At 42.8% G+C, this 21,062-nt stretch overlaps 1 protein-coding gene across 2 annotated transcripts in view; it reads left to right on the top strand.

The window, feature by feature from the left end:
• The window catches only part of PCDH11X (protocadherin 11 X-linked), a 728,776-nt gene that overhangs the window by 154,103 nt on the left and 553,611 nt on the right, over window positions 1-21,062 (top strand). The window contains exons 4-5 of one of the 2 annotated variants that reach the window (XM_033137148.1): window positions 9,254-11,740; window positions 20,154-20,612. In XM_033137148.1, coding sequence (XP_032993039.1) covers window positions 9,254-11,740; window positions 20,154-20,159 — 2,493 coding nt within the window. In that variant the 3' untranslated portion in view covers window positions 20,160-20,612. Of the gene's footprint in view, window positions 1-9,253; window positions 11,741-20,153; window positions 20,613-21,062 lie in introns of those variants that run through there. The other variant, XM_033137147.1, reaches the window with a different exon arrangement.

Here is a 21,062-nt window from a genome sequence, read left to right as displayed (position 1 = left end):
ACTGCGTTCAATATTAATATACTTTGGTAACTTTGTAACTATTTTCTTAACATTCACCACTATTCTTAATAATCTTTAAAATACTAACTAATCATATATAATTCATTACTTAAACAACATATCCTTAAGCATTTCTAAATATTCTAAACCATTCATAACATTACTTCTTGTATACTATTTTCATCTAACATCAGCTAGCTAAAGCCAATTAAACAAGCCGATTCTGCTTCAAATATCTAGCTTTTCACGATTTTTTAAGTAATCCTTAAATTTCTTCCAATCCTGTTGCACCTTCTCCTCCCTCTGGTCTCGGAGTCTCGCGGTCAGTTCGGCGAGTTCCATAAAGTCCATCAGCTTCATCTGCCATTCTTCCACTGTCGGGAGCTCTTCACCTTTCCAGTTTCTTGCAAGTAAAATTCTAGCAGCTGTTGTGGCATACATAAAAAACACTCTATCCTGACTGGGTATCTCATGATTGGTCATGCTCAAAAGGCAGGCCTCTGCTTTCTTACTAAAAGTAATTTTCATTACCTCAATTATAGATCTTTTCAATCCCATTTTATGCAGATATTGTAAAAGAATGCATGAAAGACCCATGGGGAAACCCAGCCAGATGGACGGGGTACAAATAAATTATTATTATTATTATTATTATTATTATTATTATTATTATTATTATTATTATTATTTAAGTTGTAGGCATTTTATGAACACTTTTTAATCTAAAACCCACTGTTTTATACATGCACTTCAATGCATTTCCTTATAAAATGCATATTTTTTTTGTGTGCACTATTGGCGTGCAAAAAAAAATTGCACACACAAATGCTCATTTAATATTGAAAAGACTTGAAATGCATGTAAAAAGGAGAGTTTATTTGGCAGTGCATCACAAACTCTGGATAAGTGTGTAATTAGGGATTCGGGGGAAATTCAGTTCAGCCTGCATTTAAGGGCAAGCAATAATTTTCCAAAACAATGTGTGAACTGAAACACAGCCTTCTTTCAAAACTTGCACATATCCACACTGCACTGCAGCTCTTTTGCTCGGCAATATGTTCAGAAATGCATATGAAGGGCTAAACTGTTCATACCAATGCATATATAATGAAAACCAGATAAAAATGCATTAAATCAGGGGAAATTGCTTGGCAAAAAAATGTGTATAGTAGGCAAAAATGAATGCTAAAAAAATGTATCTACAATAGGAGACATTAGCACTACAATCCTGATGAATTTTCCTGAGGGTTTTTCCTTCTTCTTTAAAGCACAAACTGATGTAGATGCATAGTCACTGATCTATATGTGCAATGTGACTGGGAGTTGGATTTCAACCCACATATATGTTTGGGAGCATCTGGTTGGTCCTCTCCAAAAAGTGGACCAAACATATTTCTCCACCCTCTCTAACATGCATGCTGTGGCATGGCAGAAGCAGAATTGCCTTGGATACAGCAGAGAGTGCCACACCTAAACTCCATTCCTTAGGTGTTCCAATTGGCCTTCACTCTGTCTGCATTCTGATGGCTCATCATTCAGTCTTTCCAGTATTTCCTTACTTGTTGATTGGTGTGTTTCATGTGATCTCTCACATGGTGCAAAAACTCCTTCTGGAAATCCAGTGGAATCTAACAGCAGTTTGACTCTCAATTCCTGTTAAATGTTTTCAGGGGGGAAACCACACGTTTTAACCCCAATTAACTTGGAAATTTTCATGATGTTTCAACTTGCTATATGTCAGGAAAAATCCTGACATTTCCTGGTTTTCTGGTGTAAAAGTGGTGTGGGGTGGGGAATTGGCAAAATGTCACGGAAAACCCAGATGTATGGCAATGTGATTGGAAAACTTTAAAAATGCTATTTTGGGGAGTAATTTGGGTCCCCCCCCCCGCAAAAGATCAACAGATATGCAGGTGTCAGGAATTTTACTTTTTGAAATATGGCAACCCTAAGGATTTTTTTTATCTTATAGTTTTCCTGTGGTTTCCCTAACCACCCAATTATCAAAAATTTCATTGGTAATCTGGCACCCAGTCCTTTCCCCACCCCCGACACACACACACACACACACACAATTTAGTGAGACATAGCAGTTCATCGATTGAAAAGCTGTGGTTCCATAACACAATAGGCACTGCAGAGCAAAAAGAAATCAAGACAGAAGCTCTTGCATCATAACTGGTAAAAACTAATGCCTGTCTTCTACCACTCAGTTTTAAAATGTTCAGTTTATTTATTTATAGGCTGCTTGTCCACAGCAAACTGTGTCAAAACCATCTCACAATAAACATTTAACCTATTATCAAAATACATATCATATCTTTTTTGGGGGGCGGGACGACAACAATTACTTACAAAACAATTTGGTGAACATAGTATAAATTATGGGTATCCCAGCCTTCCTATAGTTGAGGATTGAACTTGAGACTTTGTGCACACTGTGCCTCTGACATGTCACTATTTCCCAGAGGAACGTTTAAACTTGTTCTCACATCATTTGAACTTGTGTGATTTTTCACCAGTATCAGGTAAGCCATCGTGAACCAAACCTGTTGCATCTTTTCATGACTTCTGCTTAATATCTCATTTCCCCCTTCTTGTTTGTTTGCTAAATTATGAAGAAAAGTTATTATTAGTGTGGATATTTGCTTTTGAGTGTTCCTCTGCCCTGCCCACCGATGCTTACTTCCCGATGCATATTTCTGCAGAGAGTGAACTGAAACTATCCTTTCTCTGAAATCAGATGTTATGCATTGTAATTGGGGGAGGGGGAGAATGTCTCTGCTCCCCCCCCAAAAAAAATCATATGTGGTTGCTGAAGAAAAGCTAAACCGAGTATGTATTTGCATGAATTAAAAATCTGTGTGTTGTTGTTTCAGGAGCTAATGACACAATAATCAATGCACATCTGTCAACTTGTGTGCAAATAAAGAAGTGAAGGGATGCTCTTCTCACCATTTCTGTTGCTTTTTTCTGCCAATCGTTGCAAAATAAAAGGAGGAAAAGAAACGCAGCATATATAATTTCAACTATTTTGCAACCAAAGAGAAGAGAAGAGAGAGAGAGAGAGAGAGAAGTTGGCTGCTGCCCTCAAGCCATTTACTGTTTCTTTTGAAATGACTGTGATTACTTCAGGGTAAAGAACCTAAAAAGATACCGCTTTAAATTCAATGCAGGAAATACCCAGTAAAAGTACACAGCAAATCAGAGCTTGGTTAATCTTTTGTCTAAGACTAGTGTAGCATCAATATTGCCTATGTAGTGCCATTAGTGTACTTGACACTCAAGTAAATGTTAAGTCCCTGCCCTAAAGACTCTGCAAACTAAATTTCAGTTGCAGGGAAGATGACAAAAGAATAGAAAGCATTGATTGATCTGATCAAATGCAGTTACACATGCTTAGGTTTACATTTCCAGAGGGGTAGTCTTGTTAGTTTCTTGCATAAGAAAAGAAAAGAAAAGAAAGAAGAAGAAGAAGCTTGGCTAAGCGTTAATAAGGCTATCATCATTCTTTGTACTTTTCATTCTGAAAGCTCCCCTGCAAATCATGTAAGGCTGTGGCTCTTTGGTAGAACATCTGCTTTCCATCCAGACAGACCCAGTCTTCATCCCTGGTGTCTCTGGGCAAGACTGGAGGACAAAAACTGTTTCCAGTTAGTATACTGAGTTAGATTGACCTATGGTCTGGCACAGTATAAAGGCAGATTCCAGTATTCACTCTCTCTCTCTCTCTCTCTCTCTCTCTCTCACACACACACACACACACACACACACACACACACCTGCTACTCAGGATGGTATTTCATGCATCCGACGAAGTGGACTATAGTTTATACAATAACCATGTTATTCCCTAAGGTGCCCCAAGACTCTTCAACACATTGAAATTTAGCTTCTCTTGGGGACTAAGAGTTTAAATCTATATGATGAATGCAGGGACATAATAGGGACTCTTTATAGGGATCTGCTCATATATGGAAGCTTGTATGGTGGGTTGATTGATCATTACCACAACCTCCTTGTGGAAGAAGAGTCCGTTTCTGTGTGGTGACAGAGAGTTTCAGCATTGATATACACTCCACACACACTGGAGCAGTTATTGGGTTTAAGGTATGCACCTTAAAAAAAAATGCTTTAAAATTTAGGGCTGTCTCTAGGGCATGGGAAGGTTTCTGGGTCTCCAGGGATGGGAGAATGACTGTATCCATTTTTAATGGACTCCCTGAGGTCAGAGGCAGCATAAGAATTTCTGTTTGTTTGGCAAGCCCTGCCTTTTCTAAGTAAATATGATTCTCCCCACCATACCCGTCGAGTGCTTGAGAGGCTCCTGAAGTCCAGCATTCTGGGGGCCAGTGTTAGTAGATAAATTAGGGGTTTGGAAGGATCAATGCATTATTCAGTACTGATTGCTCCCAGTGTTTCCATACGCACTGTTCACATGCTGCAATGTGCAAAACAGCTGGTAGGAGCCTCTGTGGAATGCACAGAGCCCAAATATGCACAGCCCAAAACCTGGGTTTTAAGCTCAGGGCTTTTTATTGTTTAGCCTTGGGACCTGTTTTCTGAATGTCAGTTAGTTATTCCGTGCAACAGTCAAATGATGGTAAAGTAAGCATGTGCAGAGTGATCTTGCCTTACCAAAAAAACGGGTAATGTGACCCATTTCACTGCTTGAGGCAAAATGGGAAATGCTGTCATGCCCTGCAGCCGCCACCGCAGCCACTTATGCTGACCGCCCCACTGCCTCTTGCCACCAGCATCAGTGCCAATTTCCAGTTAGTTCTTGCAGATTTCCATGCTCTTTTGGTGAGATCCCACCAGAAATTGGTGCTGGCACCTCTGCTGCCAGTGAGGTGGGTCTAAGGTGTGGCTTCACCCCTCCTAATGACTGGTCCATCCCTGTCAGTAAACATTGAGCCTACAGCTAAGGACTTCCAGGAGAAAAAACAACATTATTTTTTTAAACCATGATGCATAAGCTGGCTTTGAGTCTCTCTTGCTCTACTTGCAACAGAACAAAATTGCCACAGAACAGATGCATTTACTGTTTACATTTGCATTGCAAACTGCTTTAAGCATCGCAAGCGAAAGTGCCCTGTGGGTTTTCCGGCTGGGATGAAGCCCGGCCAGCACCTCTGAAGAGAGGGCCATTGCCAGGTTGGGCCAGGAAAAGACTCCTGTCTGAAAACCAGGGCAGCTGCTGCCAGCCAGTATAGGCAGCACTGAGCTAGATGGTTCAATGGTCTGACTCAGTACAAGGCAGCTTCCCATGTTCTTAAGTGCTGGACTTCTCTGACCGAAGGCATCCATCCCAACAAGCGCTGATAATTTTGAAAAGCAAATGGGAAATTGGACATTCCTTGTTTTCTGGTGCCTATTTTCACCTCCACCCTCAGTGCCTCTGCATTATCACTCCTTTCCTCGCTTCTGGTGAAGTAGAGTTGGCGCCGTTCCCTTTGGAGGCTGTCAGCACCATTTTCCATCACTCAGAGAGATTGCTATTGATGAATGCTAATCACTTCTTCCTCCTCAGGGGATGTGTTGGCTGTTTCTTTCTCTTCTCTTCCCTCCCCACACTTTCCTTTAAAGGAAAAAAATAAATAAATCCAGGCTTGGGTGCCCAGAGAGACACCATCTAGTACAAATCAAATTCTATTCTCCCACTAGCAGTATCGAAACATCGTTCCTGCATGCCCTATGCAGTGTGAGATATGTTTGTAGAGTCTGTCTCCATGCCCACGCATCTGTTTTGCTGTAACAAGGGCATGCCGTGTTCAACAAAACCTATTTCAGGATCCTTATTATTCAGTGTGTAAATGTAATGGTTGCATTATTTTTAACACTTGGAATCTAATTTTCACTGCAGCCATGGAATGCATTATGATAAAAAGAGAAATACTGAATTACCTTGATCTCGATTTGTTTCTCATAATCTGGTGTGATTCAGTTGTAACTTGGCTATTTCTGATTCATACAATAAATTACAGAGCTGGTACTTAAGTTTTGCATGGGATGAATCTCAGCCATTGCATTATTTCTCTTTCTACTTGACAAAGGGTAGCACAGATCAGATTTGTTGTGGTTTGTTCATTCTTATTGTGACAGGTCACAAAGGAGGCAGGTACTTTATGGGAAGAAGAAGAAAAATCCATGTTAGGGAACTGTGCAAAGTGCAAAAATAGCAGTTGCATGGTACGTGCAGTTAACAGTGTGCAAAGCAACTGTGATGCTGTCATAGGTGCATTGCAACAGTAGCACTTTGTGACTCAGGTCAGCTGACCCAACAGGACCCTCACATTCACCTATCCATAAGGTCTGTTGACTTACAAAATATCATGTGTGTAGGCTCTGAATGTGGTCAAGCGAAGGACAAGTTAAGGTATATAAAAAATGGGAACAAAATTCCTATGAAACATGTCTTATGCGAGGGAGAAATTCAAATTTTGGTTGCTGATCTCTTGTCTCTGTAATGGTGTGGAAAAATCTCTTTTAAGACCCTTTGCAGGTGGTAGTTGCACCCCAGATATGGGGGGGAGTGTTTTAATGGATAATATTTTCTTCTATTCTTGGGGTGTCCTTTGGTTGAAATGCATTGGGATGACATAATAGCTGAAATCAACCTGATAATTTAGTATCCAGTTGTGAAAGGTCTACAACTCTGTCTTCTTTCATTGTTTTGGAGAAAAAATGGGATTGCTTACTAACCACCTTATGCAATACAGGTACATGCTGGTGGCAGCACACCTTGTAATTCCCCAGCACTAGAAAGAAGCAGCTAGTTTAACCATTATTATTATTATTATCATTAATTAAATTTCTATACCGCCAAACTCTGGTAGGAAGAAAGATATATTGAGCCTTGCTATTATGCAAAATTTAACCTATTGAGAACTTCAAGAAACCATAAAGCCATGTGTTTATTTGATAAAACTTGGCAAGAATTTATTTCCTTTATTAACAAGAATGATGCAGAGCTGGAATAATACACCTGCTTTTGGACCTCACAAATATGCACTGGAGAAACCCATCACCTGCAATTTAACCAGGATAATAATAATAATAATAATAATAATAATAATAATAATTTATTTATACCCCGTCCATCTGGCTGGGTCTCCCTGGCCACTCTTAAACAAGAATTACCTTTATCTGCAATAAAATAAGACAGGGCAGTATTATTTCTAGTTTAATTATGAAGCTACTTCCTTGTACTCCACAATGTACCTGTTTACCTATGTCCTATGTATCCCTTCATCATTATATGCAGATGCTTTTATTGCATTCTCTGCCTTACTGTTTTGTTTCATATTTGTGTTGTTGATTATATATATATATATATATATATATATATATATATATATATATATATATAGATGCTGAGCTTATGCAGACCAGCAAGCTTGCTGGGAGCCAGATGTCAATGCAGTAATTATGGGGTTCCCATTCTGAGGGTGGGGGGTTTGTTTGTTTGTTTTTGTTTTTGTTGTTGTTTTGTTGTTTTGTTTTGTTTTGTTGTTTTGCTGCACAGCTGTCAAATGAAAGGGTGGTGCTTTTAGGTAAGAAGCCTTCATGAGCAAACATCACTGGTTTCTGTAGTTAGCACATTAACTGACCTGGTAAATCAACCTTAAATTAGGGGGTAATGTGTTTTCTAATCTGGCACAGCTTTTCTTCCACTATGTCAGAGGACTACAATGCCCTGTCCCGGAAGGAAAGGAAATAAATTCCTCTTTTATAATTTCTGTTCAGCTGCTACAATACTTTGATCCGTGCTGGAATTTACTGCAGTAAACATTTAAGCTGTGAACAGAAGACACACTTCTCCAAATACTGAGGGGCAAGTGATAGAAATGCACAAGAACGGTACATTGTTCTATATTTAACTAAATATTCTTATAGACAAAAGATATCACCCTCAAATGTTTTAGATCCGGGTTTCCTTCTTAACTTTGATTGATGCAGCCCTGTTGGCCAATTGCAATTTAAAAGAGTGAATGTGACACAATTCAGGATTTTCCAGATCAGGCATCTTCAACCTTTTTGGACCCATGACCTAGTTTTAACCCAAGCCTGTATTTGCAGATTGATTTCTTAAATCCTTCGCTCTATATTTGCATGGTGGTAGTGCTCCTGTTGAGACCCACCTTAGATCAGGATGTGACCCGCCAGATGAAGACCACTGGTCTACATCAGCCCTCCCCAACCTGGTGGGATACAATTATCCCTGACTGTTGGCCATACCAACATGGGCTGATGGGAATTGTAGTCCAAAACATCTGCAGAGCACCAGGTTGGGTGAGGCTGGTCTAGATTATGTGCACAGCCTCTTGTTGCATAAATATTTCTTAGCCCATGCATTCTATCAACTATGATACTGATGTTGTTGTGTTTGATGATGATGATGTTCCTCAGCCACTGTCAACAAACCAGATTGCCAGTCTCTGCAAACTTTCAACATCAGAAATGTCATGATGAATGTCAGGCTATTAAGCATGTTGGAGGGTGGAGATTCTTTTGAACTTTCTTCTCTGTTGAATCACTATGCCAGTTCAAAGCAGGGTGATCACACAACCTCAGGCCCACTTGTGACTCATGACTGAATACACATTCATCATGTAAGCAGTTTGTCTGGTGTGATAATCATGGATACCTAAACCCAATAGTCACTGGTTTAACTCAACATGGCATAAAAGTGTTGTGCTTTATAGCAAACCCTAACCAGATTTTCTTGATAGGATTTCAGTGATTTTTTTTACTGGGAAGTCAATATATTGAGTTGGTAAGGCTCATTTGACATCAAGACAAAACTGAGCCTTCATTGTTATTGGCCCTCTCTTGGAGAATGCTCTTACAACTGAGATTCAGCAAGCACCTTCTATTCTAAACATTTGCTGAAAACTTTTCTTTGCTGTGGAGTTATGCAAATGATTAAGAGAAGCTTTTTGCAATACTCAGCTGGTAATCTATTTTATTTCTTGTGTGGTTCTGATTGTATTATAATTGATGTCAACGACTTTTTAAAAAAAATGAAATTGTGGTATACACATATTTTATAAATAAATAAATATATGTTTAGAATTGCACTGTTTGTTGACATAGCAAAGCATCAAAGTATTTCACGTTAATTCCAACTTAAAGGACTAGAAGAGCCATAAACTGATGGATGCACATTAATATTGTTCAGGTATGTCCAACTAATAGCAGATCTATGTAATAATGTACCCCTCTGTATCTTTTTTCCCCTGGCTTCTAGGGTCAAAATGTATTTGGACTTGATATAATTGAGACGCCGGAGGGGGACAAGTGGCCCCAGTTGATAGTACAGCAGGTCCTTGACAGGGAGCAGAAGGATACCTATGTGATGAAAATTAAAGTGGAAGATGGCGGCAACCCTCCACGATCCAGCACTGCTATTCTCCAAGTAACAGTCACTGATGTGAATGACAACCGCCCAGTGTTCAAGGAGAATGATATTGAAGTCAGTGTTCCTGAAAGTGCCCCTGTGGGCACCTCTGTCTCTCAACTTCATGCTACTGATGCTGATCTGGGCTCAAATGCCCAGATCCACTTCTATTTTAGCAGCCAGATCACCACCTTGGCCAAAAGGTTGTTTGCCATTGATAACACCACAGGTCTCATCACCATCAAGGAACCACTGGACCGGGAGGAATCTCCAGTACACAAGTTAACAATCTTAGCAAGCGATGGCAGTTCAACACCTTCAAGAGCAACAGTGACTGTGAATGTCACAGACATTAATGATAACATCCCATCAATAGACACGAGGTACATTATCAACCCAGTGAATGGGACTGTGCTTTTGTCAGAGAAAGCACCACTCAATACTAAAATTGCCCTGATTACTGTAATGGATAAGGATTCTGAGCTTAATGGCAAAGTTACCTGTTACACTGACCACGATGTGCCATTCAGGTTAAAGCCTGTGTTTGATAATCAGTTTCTGCTGGAGACAGCCACATTCCTCGACTATGAGGCCACCCGGGAATATGCCATTAAAATAGTGGCTTCTGATTCGGGAAAACCACCTTTGAACCAGTCTGCAATGTTGCTCATCAAAATCAAGGATGAGAATGACAATGCACCAGTGTTCACGCAGCCTGTCATTGGACTGTCTATCCCTGAGAATAATGCTCCTGGCACCCAGCTGACCAAGATTAGTGCTACAGATGCAGATAGTGGGCGCAATGCTGAAATCAGCTACATGCTGGGCTTGGACGCACCACCCATCTTCAACCTGGACCGCCGTACAGGCATTCTGACAGCAGTGAGAAAGCTGGACAGGGAAAAACAGGACAGATACTCATTCACTGTGCTGGCAAAAGATAATGGGATGCCACCCTTACAGACCAATGCTACTGTGACAGTTTCAGTCTTGGACCAGAACGACAACAGCCCTGCCTTCACCCATAACGAGTATAATTTCTACGTACCAGAAAACCTACCCATGTATGGCACTGTTGGGCTGATCACTGTGACAGACGCAGACTCCGGAGAGAACGCAGCCGTGACCTTGTCTATATTGAATGGCAAAGATAATTTCATTATTGATCCCCTCACTGGAGTCATACGGCCTAATATTACCTTTGACAGGGAGCAGCAAGGTTCTTATACCTTTCAGGTGAAGGCTGTGGATGGAGGGAGGCTGCAACGCTCATCAACTGCCAAGGTGACCATCAATGTGGTTGATGTGAATGACAACAGGCCTGTTTTTGTCATGCCTTCATCTAACTACTCGTATGACTTGGTTCCAATAACCACCAGCCCGGGCTCTGTAGTCACAAAGGTGTTTGCCATTGACAATGATACAGGGATGAATGCAGAGCTTCGCTATAGCATTATTGGTGGGAATTCACGGGGATTGTTTATGATTGACCAGTTAACAGGCAATGTTACCTTGAAAGAAAAGGTGATATCGGCAGATCATGGGTTACACAGGCTGGTTATCAAAGTCAATGATTTAGGACAGCCTGAGTCACTATATACGATAGCACTGGTGCATTTATTTGTGAATGAAACTGTCACCAATGGATCCTATGTCCAAGAGTTAGTGCGCCGAAACATGGAAACTCCAGTTGGCCAAAATGTTGGGGATGGTGAGATAACCCCACAGACGAACGACTATGTCAAGATCATAATTGCTATCATTGCAGGTACCATGACAGTAATACTGGTCATCTTTGTGACTGCCCTGGTGCGATGCCGTCAAACACCCAGGCACAAGGTTGTCCAGAAAAGCAAGCAGAGTGGTGAGTGGGTTTCTCCAAACCAAGAAAACCGTCAGATCAAGAAGAAGAAGAAGAAGAAGAAGCGCTCTCCCAAAAGCCTTCTTCTCAACTTTGTGACCATCGAAGAATCTAAGCCTGATGATCCTGGCCATGAACATATCAATGGCACACTGGACATTCCCGTGGAGCTGGAAGAACAGACTATGGGAAAATACAACTGGGCCACCACACCAACAACCTTTAAGCCTGACAGCCCAGATTTAGCAAAGCACTACAAGTCTGCCTCACCACAGCCCACTTTCCAAATAAAACCCGAGACTCCAGTGCCACCGAAGAAGCACCATGTCATTCAGGAACTGCCTCTGGATAACACCTTCGTGGTGGGCTGCGATTCACTCTCCAAGTGCTCCTCCAGCAGCTCAGACCCTTACAGCGTCTCTGAATGCAGCTGTCAAGGAGGGTTCAAGACTCCAGGCTCCATCCACACCAGACAGGTAATGCCAAGTTGCTCATTTGCACCTTTCTCTCTGCTTCTCTCCTTTCCTTTTGCTTTATCTTTTTCTTCCTTTTTATTTCGCTGTGCCTTTTAAATCTTTATATATAAATATATAAACCTTAAGCATTCATGCTTGGCTGAAGCGCCGAGAAGTAAACAGTTTGTGATCCATCAATACTAAATGGAAGAAAATGAGAATGAAGTGACTCTTGGCTATCAGGAAATTTTGATTGCTGAATGAGCATATTTAGAAGGTAATTCCCGTCTGCAGATGGCAGTGTGGCACTTCTTGCTTTGCATAGCGGATAGCAGTAGCTTAGATCTGCAGAACAAAAGAGAGGTTACAGGCCTGTCCTCGCTAGCCTCCTTTGCTTGGGAATCTAAGCAATCTAGGCCAGGTGGAAAGCAATAAAGCTTTGCAGGATCTGATAAGTGGTTCTTAATGTTAATGGAGTCTGGAATTGCAGACTTCTTTGGTTGGAGCCGTACCTCAAGGTCTCTCAGCAAAAAAGAAGAAGAAGAAAGAAGCAGGCTGCCCCCCTCAACTCCCCCTAATGGACTGAGTGGCTTTTTCCAGGCTAGGAATATACACTGCTGTCTTGGTTCCTAAAAGCTGGGCACCTGACACAACTGACAGCATAAAACAGCCCTGAAATTAAAGGGGGAGGAAAAGATAATATCAGAGGCATTACAAATGCTGCCCAGCTTTTACGGACACTACACTGTAAATTTAGTCTCCCATGTCAATGGCTAAAGCACAGTCCAGGCTTATGTGTTAGAAGGGGTTGGGCAGAGTGCAGCTACAACGTGTTTTGCTTTTTAAGTTGATAAAGGGAATGCACACCTCTAAATGGTGATTCTAAAAAGCTGCATTGTTTCCATTAAAAGTAATAATAATATTTAAAACTTCAGTATTAGCAGTAATACTAGCAGCATACGCTGGGGTGGACTTTGGTCTTTGGAATTTCAGCATGCTCCCACACTTCTCACCTTCTGTTCTGCACAATCCACTACATCATACTTGCAGTGCCCTACAATTCAGTGCCCAGTGCAACATTGCCCTAAATCTACCTCTGGATGTGCTTACTGTTGCAGTGAGTGCTTGTCTGGCTTTAGAGGAGCTGGTCAAACAAAACAACTCTCTTAAAAACTCTCCATCGACCATTACTTTGGTTGTGTTGTAATGACTTGTCTCAGTTGAGAAAGGGGTCTTTGAATTTCATTTGCTTCTTCTTGGGCAATTGGCAATGTAGTTAAGGGGGAAGGAACTTAAAACACCCACCTCCCTAAAACATTTCTACACCTTTTTATGGGTGTTGATTGAAGGAAAGCTTCATCTTTTTCTCATGCCTAAAACCCAGCTTCAGCAGTAGTTATAATTTCTGTGATATAAGACACAGAGAGATGCTTAGTGAACTGTTATTTTAAGTCGAATTTCTTTTTTTTAAAAAAAATGCTCAGCATCTCTGAATGGAAATATTTTTGAGTGCTGTCCTGCTGACTCAGGTTGGTTATATTTAATCACTAAAGGAAACTTTGGGCTTATTCAAATCAGAGTGAGATTCAATCACGGCTCAGAAAATATATGAAGGGAATGTGAATATTGGACAGTTTCCAAACAGAACAAGTGGCTCATGCAATGAAATGATGTGGAATGTAGGAAGCTGCCTTATGCAGAGTCAGACCAGTGGTCCATCTAGGACAGTATAATCCACAGGATTCCAGGCAGGGAAGATTTCAGCCCTACCTGGACATACTGGGGATTAGACCCGGGACTATGCATGCAAAGCAGATGCTCTACCACCCAGCTATGGACCTTCTGCAAACTTCTCCTTATCCGAAGGGGTTATGTTGTTTTAGGCACTAGGCATTCTGGAATAAGAGCACAGTTCAGACCTCACCTGGGGTGGTGCAGGGTTCAGGAAGGAGAAAGGAATGACTCCTCACACCATCTCTCCTGAGGCTTCTCCAAACTATGCTGAATGATCAGAGAGTTAATCATAAGAAAGTCCTATTGCCTGTGAGAGAGTTGCTGCTTCCCCAACTGGGTGCCCTATGAGTGCTATTGCTCCAGCACCCATAATTCCTAGTGCTTGGCCATGCTGGCTGGAGCTGGTGGAAACTGAAGCACAAAATGTCTGGATGTAACCAGGTTGGAAGAAGGTGATTTAAATGATTGAATTTAGAGATCATTTCCTCTTCCTCCATCCCTTCAACTCCCTAAGCTATTAAAAGTAAACTTGACATTCTACTTTTAAGACATTACTAACAATTGCAACTATTGTATGGCAGATGTGGGAAACAGAAACAAAGGTTATATTCAGCCCTGGAATCCTTTCCCTTAATCCAGATATACAGATTAAAGGCCTGGGTGGGGGCTAGCCAGGGAGGAGGGAAGAAGAAGAAGAAGAGGAGGAGGAGGAGGAGGAAGACGCCATCACTTTGGAATAAAATAGGCTACAACTTTATTGATTACAGATGTAAGCAGGTTTTGGAGTAGGCATTGGTGTGTATCTGGAATTACCCAGCATAACTGCTGTTTGATTCTCAATCAGAGTTAATCTCAGTTTAAGGATCACTCTGTGACATACATCAAAGCAGGGTGTCTTCTGAGATTACCATTTGGGGAGAGTATCCTAGGAAATCAACTGCTGTCTGGGCATCAGGATCAAAGCACCTCCCTTTGGGCCCTTTAATGAAGTACCCCCATCCCATGGAGCATGAGGTGAGAGTCCTGCTCACCTCCCAGCCCCACCCATACAACCAAATGCCTTACCCACCCATGTTGTGACAATTGCTATGAAGAAGGCAAAACCTCCCAACTGGTCCAATTTGCCTGGAGGACAAATTCCTCCCTGGCCCCAAATATGGTGACCCAGTGCTTCCGTAGCAAGGTCCAAATTGCTTTCTGCTCACTAATGCTCAAACAGAACCATGGCAAGACATGAAGGGAGGGAGGGTGAGGAAGTTAACCACCAACTAGACCCAGGGCAGGAGGTGCATTCTGGCTTTAATCAGGTTCACTCTGAACCCTTGCCCCTCCTGGGCCTCCTGTGATTGCCTGGGACCATGAATGGAAGACCGGAAGCCTGTGTGACCATTGGGGTAGAAATGATGTCCCCCACTCAACTGCACAGGAAACCAGCACTCACCCCTCTGCCCCTAGTGCAACTGTAGTCCATGGGAGGCTGCAATCGCTGCACACCGGGGATAAGCGGTCATTATTCGGATCCAACTCAACCATTCAGACTGAACATAGTAGCAGTATAGAAAAGAGATTCACGGCATTTTGAACTGCAATGAATACAGGGCCAAAGAGAAAACTATACTTTCTATACCATCCAAATGTGTGTTAACCTCCACTGGTTATCAGTTTCAGTACTATTTTATTATGATGACCTGCTCCCTGCTTAGGGGGCGTTTTTCATCTGACCTGGGAGGGCAGGACCCAGACTCCAGCTACAAAAAGCTGGAACTGCCTCTTGGGTTGGGGCAGTGTCTAAGGGGGCCCTGTTGTTATTGGCTTTACTACCCCCCAACTGTTTAAAATATTGTAAATTGTTTCTAAATGGGTTTTGATCTGTGGGTTTTAAATTTTGGGTTTGTTTTTGTTTTAAATAAAAGAATGTATGATGTGTCTAGGAAGAGAGGAGCAGGAGAAAGCTGTGGGGGGTGGTGTCACAGTGGTCCAGAGCAGGGGAGATACTGGTGGAAGGTGGGGAAAGCTGTGTAAGGGACACATGGCACAGGCAGTTGGTGCCTGCTGTGTGCCAGCCCCTCCTCCAACTTGTGGTTGTGCTATCAGCCAGTCCTCCCTTCTATAGCTGCTGTTGCTGAATGCCAGTGCTGAGGAAGACCTCTCTGATCTGATTATGGACAAGGAGGCTGATTTGGCCTGTATCACTGAGACCTGGGTGAGTGAGCATGCTAGTGTTGGTTTCACCTGGTTCTGCCCAGCTCGGTACTTGGTGCAGCATCAGGGCAGTCTTGAGGGTCAGTGTCACAGGAGTGTGCCAGCAGTAAATACACCATTCACAATTGGAGTTAACTCTTTATTAGCAAAAACACAATCTCCACATACTTGGTGGAGTTTCAGGCTTAATGAGCAGAGCAACTCCCTGGTAGGTTTGGCCCATGAATCAGTTGCCAAGACTGAAAGTCCCCACCTCTTCGAGCCATCTAAGTCCCTGCCACTCCAGAGCTTTTTTCAAGAAATTGGAGACTGCACCTGCATACAACCAGCCTCTCATCCATGCCTCTTCTGGTTCTGGGAGACCAGAGGCATGAGGAGCTTGTCACAGGAGGAGGGTGTTATACCAATGACTCTTTACCAGCCAGACTCATCTCTGTCTCTTGGCTTCCTTTCTCCCCTGCTTCAACTTCTGCCTCTGATTCTTGACTTCTCTCTGCCGCAGACTCTCCCAGCTCACTAAGTCCTGTTACCTCTTCAGCTTCTGACACCTCCTCATCCCAGTTTTCTCCATCTTTTCCCTTTGACCACTCATCATTGTCCCACCATCATTCTCTAGACTCTGAGCCTTCTTCCCTTGGTGGTTCCCCAGCTGGTTCCTCCCACCATTCCTCTGTGCCCAACCAATCCACGACAGTTGGGGAGAGGGAGTTTCTTTGGTTTATAGAGATTCCCCCTCTCTCCAGGCTCTCTGTCCAGCTGTGGGACAGAGTTCCTGGAACTGGGCAACTGGGACAAATTAGGGATTCTGCAGATTTGTCACTCTGTTCCTCAGCAGTCTCCCTGCCTGAGCTAACAGAGATGGTCTCAGAGACAGAACCTTGGTTATTGAACGCCCTGGAACTTGCACGTTTTGGCTCACGAACGCCGCAAACCTACTTTTGGAACCTGAACATCCGACGGGGCTTCTGTGGCTTCTGATTGGCTGTAGGAGCTTCCTGCAGCCAATCAGAAGCCACGCTTTGGTTTTTGAATGTTTTGGAAGTCGAACGGACTTTCAGAATGGATTCCGTTCAATGTCCAATGTATGACTGTATTATGGACTCAAAGACTGCTGGTTCTGGGGGACTTCAGCATCCATGTCAACGTGACTGGTGTTGGGGTGGCTCGGGTCTTTGGGCTGCCATGATGACTATGGGCTGTCCCAACGTGTCATTGGCCCAGTGCATATGGCAGGTCACACTATGGAGCTTGTTTTCTCAGTTGCACAGGAAGTGTGTGATTTGCAAATATTGACACCAGTCCCTTGTCATGGTCAGATCACTTCCTGTTGAGATTTAGGTTTTCAGCACCTTTTCCCCTCTGCAAGGACAGGGGACATATGAGGACAGTCTGTCCTTAGAGACTGATGGAGCCAATGGGTTTCCAGATGTCTCTGGGGGATTTCACTCCTGATATGACAGGACTACCAAAGCCCTGGCTGACCTCTAGAACATCTGAATGGCCCAGGTCATTGACACAAACACCCCTGATCACCCTCTCCCATGGGGGGGGGGGCTTGTGTTATACCCCAGAGCTTTGAACGAGGAAATGAGCTGGGAGATGGCTTGAATGTGAGTGGAGGAAAGATCTGGTGGGATGCAAACGAACAATGATGAGGGCTCTTCATGGAGCCTACCTACTGGCAGTGAAGGCAGCATGGAAGGCAAACTTTGCTGCCTCCATTGCACCCTCACTCTGCCATCTGGTGGAGCTGTTCTGGGTAGTGCAGGGTCTTTTACATTCTGGCCTGAAGGAGGTGGTGGGATCGATGGTAGCTCCTCACTGTGTTTGCAAAGCATTTTGAAGACAAAATCACTTGCATCCACTAGGATCTTAATTCTGCTGCTACAGCAGATTACTCTCAAGGGGTGTCCAGAGCACTGTCTAGTCCCGCTGTGTTGGATGAGTTTCAGTTAGTAAGGCTCAAGGATGTGGACAAGGTGCTTGGATCAGTGCAACCACGTGCTCTGGACCCTTGTTCCTCTTGGATGATAAAAAAAATAGTGGGGGGGGGGAGCTGGCTGGGGCAAGGAGGTGATTAATGCATCCTTGTGAGAGGGGGTTGTCCCTGCCTACTTAAAGATAAAACCACTCCCCAAGAAATGCTCCCTTGATTAAGAAAATCTAAGTAACTACCAACAAGTTGCTAATCTCCCCCTCATGGGCAAAGTCCTTGAACAGGTGATTGCGGACCAGATTCAGGCATGTAACCTAATCAAGAACAGACAATCTCCCAGCCATCCACGCTAGGTAACCACCCACCAGCAGTGTCTCAGTCCTAACTAGATTGAGCTTTAGTTCTTTAGCTCTCATCCAGTCCATTATTGCTGCAGGTACTCAGAGATATACCAGTACACTTCTTCCATCCTCCCTCAACCTGAGGAGTTTATGGCAGCTTAATGATTAGTAAACCTACCTTATCCAGAGACTGATGTGGCATACCCTCCAAATGTCCTGATTTTCCAGGGACAGTGCCAGAATTATGAAAGCCATCCCGGCATGTGTGCTGTGTCCCACTGGTGTGGTGGTGATGGCGCTTACCCTTCTTCTGATAGGAAATGCTTTATGGTGGTGGGGGAGGGGATAGAGGTCAGGGATGTTCAGTTGGGAGAGTGAGAAGTGTCCCCATTTTCATCTGAGGAATGTTGGAGGGTCTGATGTGGTCCCAGCACTATCTAGGATAGATTGTCTGCATCTAAGCTGAATGCAGTACTGAGCCTGGTGCTCCTCTGAAGTTACCACTTACTTTTTCTTGCATTAAAATCCAAGCAAATTAGTAAAAAGAGGAAGAAAAATACAGGATTTAAGGTTTATTTAAGAGTATTTATGCCACACACTTTCTACATAACTACAGTGCTCAGGGTGACTCAGTGCAAGTTGAAAAACATTTTGAAGTTGAGAGTTCGCTAGCTTTTCCTGTTCTGCACCTCTTAACATATGCAATCACTAAGTGTGTGCCTTTGGTATCAATTCATTTACCATTTCAGGTAAAGCTGAATTTGCACATGCAAAACTGCTGCTTGAGTTCCCCAGTTTGGTTTGTTGGCATTCCAGCAAGGAGTATCCATTATTATATGGCATGGGTTGCACTGAAAATCAAGCCAGCCAATTTTACACATGCAAACTGGGTCCAAAAGTTGGCATTTTTGCACTGACGCTCTTTGGAAAACTTAACTATGCTTGCTATAGGAACAGGACCTTTGTGTGTTTGATTCCTTTGCCATTACTCTGCATTGATTTTCTCCAGCCCTGCTTTCATGCATACTTTTGACCATTCTTTACTATTGCACTTTACAGTGAGATCATGACGATTTAGAAAGGATATTTTACATTAATTGCTCTGCTTTGTTTCAGTCTTCTTTCCTCCCACATTCCATCTCTCCCAATATTATTTTCTCACAATATTTTGAACATACGCTAACTTGATATCAGCAATCTATTAACAAGTTCTTAAACACGATGACAATACACGGTTGGCGGGTAGGGGGGAGGGAGGGTGGTGGATGTGGCCTGTTTTTATTTATACAGACCTTCCTCAATTTCAGAGAATTCTAACAAAATGGGGGGTTAAAATATGTTGCAGTGAGTCCCTTGAATGCATGATATTTTATAATTATATACATTTACAAGGCCTGAAGCCTGCCGTACCACATATTTTGGCCTAAGAGTTGCATTGTATTAAGTAATGTATTTCCACTAAGGGCATGTTTGTACTATGATCTTATGTTGATTTAAAGCCATTTGCTAGTCATGTCTTTCCCCAAAGAATCCTGGGAATTGTAGTTTGATGAATGTGTCAAGAGTCCTTTATTGCAATGCTTAGTTAGCACCCCTTCCCCACCCCCTCCACCTTCACAGAATATAGAACTAGAGTCTCCAGGGAATGAGTCCTTGCAGGCATTGGCTAATGTGTTGCTCCCTTGATATTGAAATGCGTCTTCCACCATTCCTGACAGCTGCCCACACTGACTGGGGCCAAGGTCTGGAATTCAGCAACATCTGGAGAGCACCATGCTGGCTACCTAGCAAACCTATCCTTTATATAGATCCTGATATGCCTCTTAGTAGGGCAGCTTGGAGGGATAGCTGTTATATCCAGATAAACATGAACAGCAAGCATCCTGTAAATCAGGGATGGGAAATCAGTTGTCATCCTGATATTATAGGAACACAACTCCCATAATTCCTTACTATTGACCATGCTTGGTGGGACTGATAGGAATTGGTGCCCAACCACATCTGAGTGGGGGGCACAGGTTCCCCAAGCCTGCATCTCCCATATGAATGCTTTGATTCTGAATTGCCTGTCTAAATCTAAAATAGTAAAATTCCCCAAGCCCCTCCCCATCCCCATGACAGTATTAAGCTAGTGATAGCTGCCAAGCCAACTTTTAAGGTAGGGTTGGAGATGTGATGATGAAGGCAGGGGCTTTTCTCATGCTGTTTCTCTGTTTGCCAGCTCTGAACGTCTTCGCATCAGCTGTTAAGTACTGAAGTCGTATACACAATGATGTTAAGCCAGCAAACATGGAAATATGGGAATAGCACGAGAAAGCCCTTTGTCCTCTCTCCCTGATTGCTGAAGAATTTTATCGTCTGATCTCCAGAGGGGTTTTCGAAGTGGCGGCGAACTGTTCAAGCTGCCCTACTGAAAGGTATTCAGGGCAAGAACGCTAAGACAGAAAAGGAAAGAAAAGAAAGACAAAGAGAGACTTGAGAACATTGTGCTATAAGTGTTCGATAATGTAGGGTTTTTCCCTAAGGCAAAATAAGTGATATTAACCATCACTGGGTGTGAATGGTGGTAACTATATAAGATAAATCTTTTTATTCTCTTATGTTGCTGATAGCCACTTTGTCCTTAATGGACTAATGCCCTTAACTTATTTATGTTGGGGATATATATATATATGTCCCTGCTCCCCTCCCATATAGCAGGAATAGGGAACCTGTTCCTTTCCAGGTGTTGCTGGACTGCAACTCCCATCAGCCCCACCCAGCATGCCCAGTGGTTAGGCATGGTGGGTTGCATAGTCCAGCAACAGTGAAGGGCCACAGGTTCCCCAATCCCACCTTCTGCCTTCTATCCCATATACATGATGATAAAGGAGCAATAACTTTTAGGCATATACATTTAAAAAAAGACAAAGTAAAGTTATCTATACTCCCTGCATTTCTTGGTAAAATGCCTTTGTCTCATATGCTCCAGAATGAGAAATTATTGTTGGTTTATTTTTTTTTATTTTCTTGGGGGGGAGGGGGGTTGTTGTAAGAAATACTTTTTTCCGCTATGCAGGATAGCCAGATATGAGCATTTTACAGTGCTTTGTTGATCTTAAAATGCCAAATGGCTCGTTCCACTGGCTTA

The sequence above is a fragment of the Lacerta agilis genome, chromosome Z, assembly GCF_009819535.1.
Source record: "Lacerta agilis isolate rLacAgi1 chromosome Z, rLacAgi1.pri, whole genome shotgun sequence".
Taxonomy (NCBI): domain Eukaryota; kingdom Metazoa; phylum Chordata; class Lepidosauria; order Squamata; family Lacertidae; genus Lacerta; species Lacerta agilis.
The sequence above is the reverse complement of the archived record's forward strand: the minus strand, read 5'-3'. Positions and strand labels throughout refer to the sequence as shown.